This window comes from Phoca vitulina, unplaced genomic scaffold (assembly GCF_004348235.1).
Source record: "Phoca vitulina isolate PV1807 unplaced genomic scaffold, GSC_HSeal_1.0 scaffold27, whole genome shotgun sequence".
Taxonomy (NCBI): Eukaryota; Metazoa; Chordata; class Mammalia; order Carnivora; family Phocidae; genus Phoca; species Phoca vitulina.
Window position 1 is genome coordinate 17,821,769 of NW_022589730.1, and position 9,007 is coordinate 17,830,775.

A 9,007-nucleotide genomic window follows, 5' to 3' on the forward strand; every position below is an offset into this window, starting at 1 on the left:
TTGTCATGAAACATCAAAGTTACCCAGAGCCTTGAACACATCAGACGAGTACAGATGCAACACATACAAGCAAAGCTAATTTAATATGATTCCTAGCAAATTATTAAACTCCACAGTGGTGGGGCAGGGGGTTGTAGGGAAAGAGATCGAGAACGACAGGGAGAAAAGAGAGAGTGAGAGATGAGATATGCCAACGATTTTTGTTTGTTTGTTTCCGTTTTGAAGAGTCTGATCCCACCCAGGCAAAACTGAAATCCTGCCCAAACTGGCCAGAGGCCTGTGACTATGAGGACTGTATCTCAAAGCTGCGGGAACTACAGACAGGGAGAGACATCTTTCCTTTTAAATGGCAGACAATCTTTATAAGGAATTCTCTAGGGTTCTATTCTGAAGACTATTCCATTTGATTTGGGGCACTTTTTAAATGGCCATTTGGCACTTTCTGTTCAGAGTCTTAGGCACAGTGTGACAGAGTCAGCTTGGTGAGCCCTTCCCCATGCATTCGGTACAGCAGCTGGAACTCGGCAGGCAGCTGGTGTGACTCCTGCCACTTGGTGGTAAATTTGGTTCCTTTTTTGTCATAGTAATGGTATGGAAGATCTTCCCTTGTGTTGGGGTCAAATCCAAAAGGCCAAAATCCATACAAGTGGATCTCTTCACATATTGCTGATGCAAGGGTGTACATAAGAATACCTGTGCTCAGCCGTTTGGGTGACAAATGTTTGTTTTTCCAGTACCTGCGGAATAATAAGTACATGTGGATTCAGAGGCCAGTGTTGGTTTCAATCAGATAAGGTCACCGTGACTGGGCCGGGAGGTGGATTTGTATATGGAACTTAAAGAGTACTTGCCTTTTTCTCCTCCCCCGCAAATAGTACTGGCTTTGAATCTATCTTTTAGACCACAGAACAACTCAGGGCACTGTTGGGAACATAACTCGTGAGACCCAGGGCAAAACGCAAATGTGGGCCCTTCCTTCAAAACTCACTGATAGTTTCAAGAGGGTGATAGCGGAGCATTAAACCAGGCACTGGAGCCTTCTGAGCACAGCTTCCGGGTGACCATATGGGCTGTGCATGGTCGATGCCAGCCTGCCTCTCGGCTGTCCTAAGGAGTGGTGGCTCTGGCTGGGTGGTGGCACCACAGAAGGCCAGCAGGGAGAATGACCCTGCTTCTCATACACAAAGGGCCCTTGGAAGTAGGGAGGAGGTCGTTTAATCTACGGGCACCTCCTGTGTCACTTTCTTACCCACATCTAGAGATTAAATCCTTCTTCTTTGGTCTGGAGAGAGTGTGGGGACTTATTTTTCTGTACCTTCTTGTAAAAGGTCATACTCCCTGTTCCACTGGTGTCTAGCTAAGGGGTCCTGAGCCCTCCTTTAGCATGGCAGGGCCTAAGAAAAGTATTTAAACATTTTCTGAATTAAAAAATGCTAAATTATGGCTGTTTTTCCTTCATATTTGGACAATAATTTGAAGCCTTCCTACCTATACTACCACATATTTGAGACTGCAGGGAGTGTGTGTGTGTGTATGTGTGTGTGTGTGTGTGTGTGTGTGTTTGTGTATCATTGGCTATGCAGCAAAATTAAACTCTTCATGAATCAGGTTTCTACGGACTACATTTCCTTAGAGTTTTCATTGGACCAATGTGTTTGGTTCAAGCTTGAGTGGCTGTGAAGCATCACGGCATCACGACTAACTCCATGGCCCTTTAGAAAAACTGGGGCAGGGTAGGCCACACAGGCCAGTTTCCTGAAGTTTCAAAGCACGTGTAGTTCCTTCTTTACTACACATAGATCTTTCCCCATTCCAGTTGAAATTTAAAAGTTTAGTCTTGGTTTTCTTACCTAAGGAGTTAGAATGACTTCTGACAATTCTTTTGGCATGGCTGAACTTAAATAAAGCAAGAGGGAAGCAAAATAAGGAGGTCAAAGACCACAGGAGGACAGGTTAGCTGGAAGCCTGGCTTCTAATTCTGTTTTTGCCCATTTTGGGCAGTGACACTGCGTAAATAACTCCTTTTCTTTGTACCTCAGTTGACTCATCTTTAAACTTAGGAGTTGGGCTACATTACCCCTCAAAAAGATGACCATACATCCTAAGAAACTAGGATAGTTCCAAATTTTGTTTGTTATCCTGCTGTCATTGTTAATAGCACCTTCTTTCTCTCAAAGACAAAGCTCCAGTTTGGGCTATACATTATGGTCCTAACCCTACCTGTTAGATACATACCACTTTATTAGATGGTGATTCCTCCTTCTATGAGAGGTCAACTAAACAGATCTTAAGTTTGGGAGACTTTAGAGGACTACCAGTCCTCCCAGAACCCACTTTAACTTGTAGGATGATCTGGGCAGTATGTTAGGGCATGGAGGCTACTTGCATAAGGGAAATTAGAGTTGAGGCAGTTTCCCCAGATGATTTAAAGAAAAATGAATCTTACAATTAATTTTGCTTTATAAAATGCCCTGGACTAGTGGCTCCCAATTCTGACTACATATTAGAATCATCTGGGGAGTTATTAAGAAAAACAGGTACCTGGGCCCCTCCCTTCCCACCTCCAGATAAATTACATTAGAATCCCTTAAAGTAGAGCCCAGGCAACAGTATTTTTTAAAGTTCTCCAGGTGATTCTAATGTATAGCCAGAATTAAGACTCATCAGAATAGGTGAAAATATTGCATTTCTGGTCAATCTCTCTATCAAATTATAAGGGATAACAACAAGCTAATAAAATACCCTTCACATGTTTTGGCACTAAAATCCCAAATGATAAAGGCCAATTATACAATTTATGATTTACCTAGGTGGTTTTCTAATCTTGGACATCGACAAAACTCCCAAATATCAAATAAAAAGGGACATTTTAAGTCAATTGCATCTTTTTAGAAAACTGCTTGGTTTGTCTAATTCCGCCATTGGCATTATGGGGACCTAGCCATCCATTTAAAGAAAATTCTTGATTTTTGGTGATTTCCATGACTGCCTGTTAGGCTTATCACCAAGGAAGGAGACAGGGAATAGAGAGGGGAGGCTGATGAAACACCAATCCCCCCATTTGGCACTCTGTTACCAGCAGGGGGTAGAAGATTGAACTTCTTACCTAGAATGCTTCATTCTTTCATTACAAAAACATAAGAGTTTGCCCTAAAGTGCTAAGCTAACCACAAGAAGTAACTAATCGGATACCTCCCACCCCCAAGAGATTACAATATTGATCTGCCATCTGGTGGGGTAAGACTTAAAGGCAATAAAATATACCCACCTGTTGACATGTTGCATTATATTTCCAGGCCAAGCCAATTGGACCTTTAACTGACCTCTGTGTTCAACAAAAAAGTCAACTAATGTCCTGGTAACAGTTGCTGAAGTGTGGAAGAAAAATGCAGGGATCCAAAGAATGGCCCCATCGAGCTTTTTTAAACTGAGGAAAAAGTTGTTACGGTCCTGAATGGTCAAGAGATTGTTGTAATATTTTTCCAGAATGCTGGGATTGAAGGTGGTAAGGTTGGTTTTCCTTCCAACATCTCTTTGGAAAGCCTCCGTAGGGGCGAAATTGCAACGGAAAACAAAATCTGACTTATCTATTTCTTGTCCACACCGGCTCCCTGTCAGGATCCCACTATTTCCAACCACAGCACAAATATTAAAGTGCTTATTCACAATGGGTGACACATCTGGAAGCAGTGATCGGAAGTTATTGCTAATAGAGAAAACATATTTATGGCTGGAGTAATCATAGTGCATCAGTTGTCCGATCCGAACACTATTCTTGGTCAAAGAAAAATTTTTTATTACATCGACATGCTGAAGAATTTCTTGCCTAAAATGAAAAGAAATTCATTAAATGCATCCCATTCAAAAGAATTGATTTTCCATCTTATGTCTTACGCTGCCATTTCATTCAGACAAGCATCATAGGAACATTGTATCAAAAAAAGATTATACATTCATAATAATTGTGGTTGTTGGGGGAAGGACTGCTTCAGAATCTACAGACTAATTTCTCAGTCAAGTTCTGTATGTGCTAATTTCTCAGTCAAGTTCTGGATGTAATCCTTCAAGGCTTATAAATGTTGTAACTCACAGTTTTAGCTGCCATTCTTTGGTTTTCTGTTCTACATGAAAAGTGTATTTGATCAAGGGGAGGCATAGGCCGAACTATGTCAGAAAATACAGGGAGACAATTTACACAGGCTCCAAAGAGCTCACATTAATGCACAAACATTGGTGACTTAGAGTTTGTAACTAGGGACTACTTGTTTGCTATTGGACTGCAGTGTTCAAGGAATATCAAATATCACTGGTGTCCAAATAAGAGCCAAATAGATAAGAGTCAGTATAGTACCATCTATTATTAAAATATGGAAATGGTAGTATCAGTGAGTGTAGTTGAATATTTAATAGAAATGAGATGATAATCTCATTAAGGTCCTTTGAATAATGAAATGGGAGTATTTTTCTACTTGATTATATAGAAACACAATTTAGTTGGAGTAACTTAATCCTTAGAAAAAGAGGCTATGGTAAACCCTGCAAATGTGTGTATATTGTAAGAATTCAGAGGATAAACAAGGCAAGGGTGATACTCAGCACTAATTTTAGGTTACTTTCATGTTGAGCTTTAAGTAAAATTAAGCATTTCTTCTTAAAACTTCAGCTATTTAAAATATTTAAGAAAGACCAGTAACATGTTACTTCGCTATTAATTCTAAGAAATCACATTGTGAATTTCCAGTGTCTTTTGCCTAAAAAATAGCAGGATTGAAAATAGATGTTGTGTATATCATCACTTTACCTGGAATTTTATTTTAAAAAATTACTTCATTTGTCAAAGTATAAAGCAACATAATCTAAAACTTCCAAAGTTACCAATGCTGTTCTTTACAAACTATTCTTTACCTGTTATAAAAGAAAATTTAAAATGATACTGGGAAAATTAATTAAAGACTACTTAATAAGTGGATTGAAAGGAGGGAAGTTTTGAGAAAAAAATACTGTTCTGACTGGTCATTTGGGTCACATGGCCTAGTGTGGGAAGGAAACTTTTATTCAGTTAGGAACATATTTTGGGGAAGGTATAATGCATACTACCATTAAATATTTCTGGGTTGTCTATAAAATTAATATTGGACTAAAAACCCAATAGTTTAAAAGAAAGGCACTTCTGTGGTTTTCATATTAATCAATTTTTGTCATGGAGTAATTTCTAATTAAACAGTTTTAAAAATTTTAATACTAATCACATGACTATTTCAGCTTTTCAAGTAAACAACATTTTCATGACACCATAGATACCTAGTGACTTTGTTTTAATTCCGTCATTAGCTTAAAATAAAGAGTGTGGTAACTAGAAATGCTGAGACCAAACACAACCCTGTAAATGAGTGGTAAAATGAGTATGTGTAAAATAAGTATTCACACCCCTAATGAATACACTAGATGGCTCACATTCCATTTAGCAGCATAATAATCCCACCAAGAAGGAAGGAGTAATGACTTATCTGGGGTTGCTAAGAGTAGACCAGAATCACTCAAGATAATAAATTTGAATAAATCTCATCCTTCTTCCCCAACACACGCACACACACACACACCCCCCATACGTACATACACATAAACTCCCTCACGTATAAACAAGGCTGTTACAAGACAACCTATAAAAATGATGTTGGGTAGCTTTTACAGTATGTTAAAGGCTGTAAAGGTTTAATGAAAAAAAAATAGGTGAAACCAAAACAAAACCATACTTAAATACCTGCATATATTTGGGCCAAGATTTTCACTAGTAATTGATAGGGGCGGATTATAGTATTTGCTGTGTATTTCAGGGTGAGACAATTCTATTTTATTTCATTTAAAAATTTTTTTTCCTCAGAGGGAGAATGAAATGCATTATCGCATGGTCTTGATGCAATTAACTTTTTAAATTATTTATTTATTTATTTATTTATTTATTTATTTATTTATTTTTAGTAGATGGCTTTGGCAGTGTTACCCATGCATGTTAACTATAAATCATTGTGCTCAATTAAGCCCAAGTTAGGGTGGATATTGGAAATACCTTTTTCTCTTCCATTCAGTTGGTCTTCTTGATGTTTTCTTTTTATGGGAGTGCACTACATACATAAGAAAGGGTTACCAATCAGCCTTTGTGCAGTCAGGCCGAGAAGACAATGCAAATAACACCTGAGGGTGGGGGATAGATTTTCGTTGTTTTGGATCATTTTGTTTTGTTTTGTTTTGTTTTTTGAACTCCAGAATTCAAAAACACCTTTCAGACCTTTTCCCCCTATCCTACCTTTGATGTAAAAACGCTGTCCGATTAAATGTCCACTTAGAAGGTTTCTCTTGGAGTTCGTGGGTCAGAGAATTCGTAATGGGCACAAATGACGGATCTAGAAACTTCAGCGCAAACTGTGACCTGGAGAGGAGCATGAGTACACAGACAAAAGTGCTGGCCTCAGCTGGGGGAAGCCAAGGTAGCCATTAAAGCCCAGGCGACTTGGGGGGAGGGGGCACCTGGCGCACGCACTGGCTCCATCCCGCCTGAGCCTCTCTCATTTGGTCCACTCTCCGCTCCCACACACACCCAGAGGGAAAAAGAAAACTAGGGAAATCCGCCTCCATTGTCCATCCCTCCCGGTGCGGGAGAGACCATAAAATGGCCGTCTCGCGGAGAGCAGGGGCGGGAGCCCGGCGCACTGCTGGAGCCTGATGCGCCGTGAGGACCAGGGAGTCAGCACCGCGGACAGCGGCCGCGCCTCCGCTAGTCCGACCCGCGACGCCCCGGCTGTCCGGGTGAATTGATTTTTGGAGAAAGGGCAGAGGAAACCGGAGACCCAGGGGAAAACTGGGGGTGGCTCCTCCCTTAACCTCTTACTTCCCGAGCCTAGTCTGGCTTTACTCCCTGTCCCCTGACTGGGGACCCCCGGAGGCCACAGGCCAGCTCCACTCTTCTGCCCGCGGAGGGGTGGAGGGGGGGGCTTCTCTAGGTTCCGCACCTCCGGCCCGCTTGGACCACAGGTTGCAGATTGTATTTGACACCTGCCCCTCAGGAGGTCCTCCTGGGAGAGCTCCTAAATGTCACTGGTAGAGGCAGGGGTTCTCGATGAGTTGCGCCAAGCTGCGTCTGGCTCTTTCCCAGTCCAGCCCCTCGCCCGGAGGTGAATTGGACCTGGGGCGAGGGTAGGCGGCCCTTAAGAGGCTCGCTTCCCGCAGAGGGCGGAGGAATTGCAGAAATCCCGGAAAGGGGTGGGGGTGGCAGCGGGGGAAAGGATCGAGGTAAAATACCCCAGGGGCTTCAGGAGAACAGACCCGCGGCATCATTTGATGGGGTGGGGCGTGGGGGAGAGGAGTGAGGACAGCGCAAGGGGAGTCCAGCGCCTGCGCCATTAAATCGGCCCTGGACCGCCGGGAGTCCGGCCGCGGAGTCTGCGGACGCTGCACCGGGAAGGCGCTCACCTCACGCACGCCCATCTCCCGGTTCAGCGCCCCCTCCTCCCCCTCCCCCCCCACCTCGCCTCTCCCTACATCATCATTCTCCTTAAACCCTCCCCCCATTTTTGAAATGGGGGAAGGGATGCCGAGGAAGAATACGAGAAATGCAATCACATCGATTAGGACAACGGCTTTTAGGGGCTTTGGGTTAAAAAAAATAAAGGAGAGGGGGAAGGGAGAATCAGAGAGAGGAGTGGAAGGACCACGCAATTATCTTGCCCAAAGTGTCTCAGAGAAGCCAAAACACCACCCTGTTATCCCCCCCCCCCAAATAAACCAGATACCCGAGGGCGCTCAAATAGAGGCCCGCACTCACCGGAATCCCGCGTGGAACATGTACATTCGGGGCGCCCCTGGGTTGGCGTACTTGGGAGTGGTGAAGATGTTCTCCTTTTTCAGGGACACGTAGCTGATGAGCGATAAAATCAGCAGGGCGACGCTGAGCATGACCAGTCCCAGCACACTGGCGACCCGGGCCATTTTGCAATTTCTCATCCCGGGCTGGGCTGGGATCAGGGGAAGCAGGGAAATCGGTCCATTGAGCGACCAGCAGCTCGCTGGCGTGTCAGTGTGTGTGAGTGTGTGTGTGTTCGCGCGCGCGTGTCAGCGTGTGTGGCGGGGGAGGGGGACCGGGCAGGGGAGCCGCGGAGGCCCGGGGGGGTGGGGAAGGGCAGGAGCCCTAGAGAGAAGCCGACCCCCAAGGCAGGGCCGAGCGGGGCCAGGAGGCTGGGCAGGAAGATGGAGGGTCTGCGCGGCGGCGTGGCGAAGGAGCGCGCCGCGCTGTGCGTCCCCGGCCGCCTGCTCAGGCTCCCCCGCGCGTTTCCAGCGAGGCTGCCATCTCCTCCGCCGCCTGTAAGATAAATGTGATTGGAATAATGTTACAGTTCGATCTAAGCACAGGATTTAATTAATGAACTCTAATCTCCCAAATAAGCAGGGGGAGGGGCAGAGAGAGAGGAGGGAAGAGGGGTGGCAGAGGGAGGGAATTGAGGCTGGAAGGCTGCAGCCCACGTCCACGGCTTCCCCGGGTGAGGGTTCGCGCGAGGAGGTGCCCGTGGCGAGACAGAAGCCCAAACTTGGTTCAACCGACCGTTCATTACTTTATAAATATATTACAGGATAGGGTGATAAACAACTGGACTTGCTGTCGTGGAGGTTATACACCAGCTGCGAGCTTCTCCTAGAGGCAGAGTGGTTTTAGGAAGACAGACATTTAAAAGCTCCTCTCCTCATCACTGAGGCACCGCCCTGGGCCCCACAGGGTAGCACGTGCCCCAGCAAGCCAGCACCCCAGTCAAGAAGCCCTAACAGCTGCTGGGCCAGCCTGCCTTATGAGCGCTTAAAACCTCCCTAGAATTTTCCAGAATCTCTCCCCTATCCACTTCCTATGCCCACCACATACCTTGTTTCTCTCTAAAGGGTGGGCAGTCTAGCACAGTTGTGAGGTGAGCTGTGAGTGTGGAGGGCCTGGCTTCTCCTTCCCTGTCCTTGTCCAAGCACACAA

The 9,007-nt window shown here is 44.8% G+C and overlaps 1 protein-coding gene across 1 annotated transcript; it reads right to left on the reverse strand.

Annotated features, from left to right (window-relative positions):
• Positions 1-322: 322 nt before the first annotated feature.
• Positions 323-8,540, reverse strand: ST8SIA3 (ST8 alpha-N-acetyl-neuraminide alpha-2,8-sialyltransferase 3). Its single transcript, XM_032422704.1, has 4 exons — positions 7,820-8,540; positions 6,305-6,427; positions 3,269-3,826; positions 323-737 (listed from the first exon to the last, which is right to left on the reverse strand). Exons 1-4 carry the CDS (start codon positions 7,996-7,998, stop codon positions 455-457), a joined length of 1,143 nt encoding a protein of 380 aa, XP_032278595.1. The 5' UTR covers positions 7,999-8,540; the 3' UTR covers positions 323-454.
• Positions 8,541-9,007: the final 467 nt, after the last annotated feature.

Coding starts and splice junctions, on each gene's coding strand:
- ST8SIA3 (XM_032422704.1), bottom strand. CDS start 7,998: ATGAGAAATTGCAAAATGGCCCGGGTCGCCAGTGTGCTGGGACTGGTC. Junction 6,428..7,819: donor ATGTTCCACGCGGGATTCCG/GTGAGTGCGGGC, acceptor GCTCCTCTCCAG/GTCACAGTTTGCGCTGAAGT. Junction 3,827..6,304: donor ACAGCGTTTTTACATCAAAG/GTAGGATAGGGG, acceptor TTTTCATTTTAG/GCAAGAAATTCTTCAGCATG.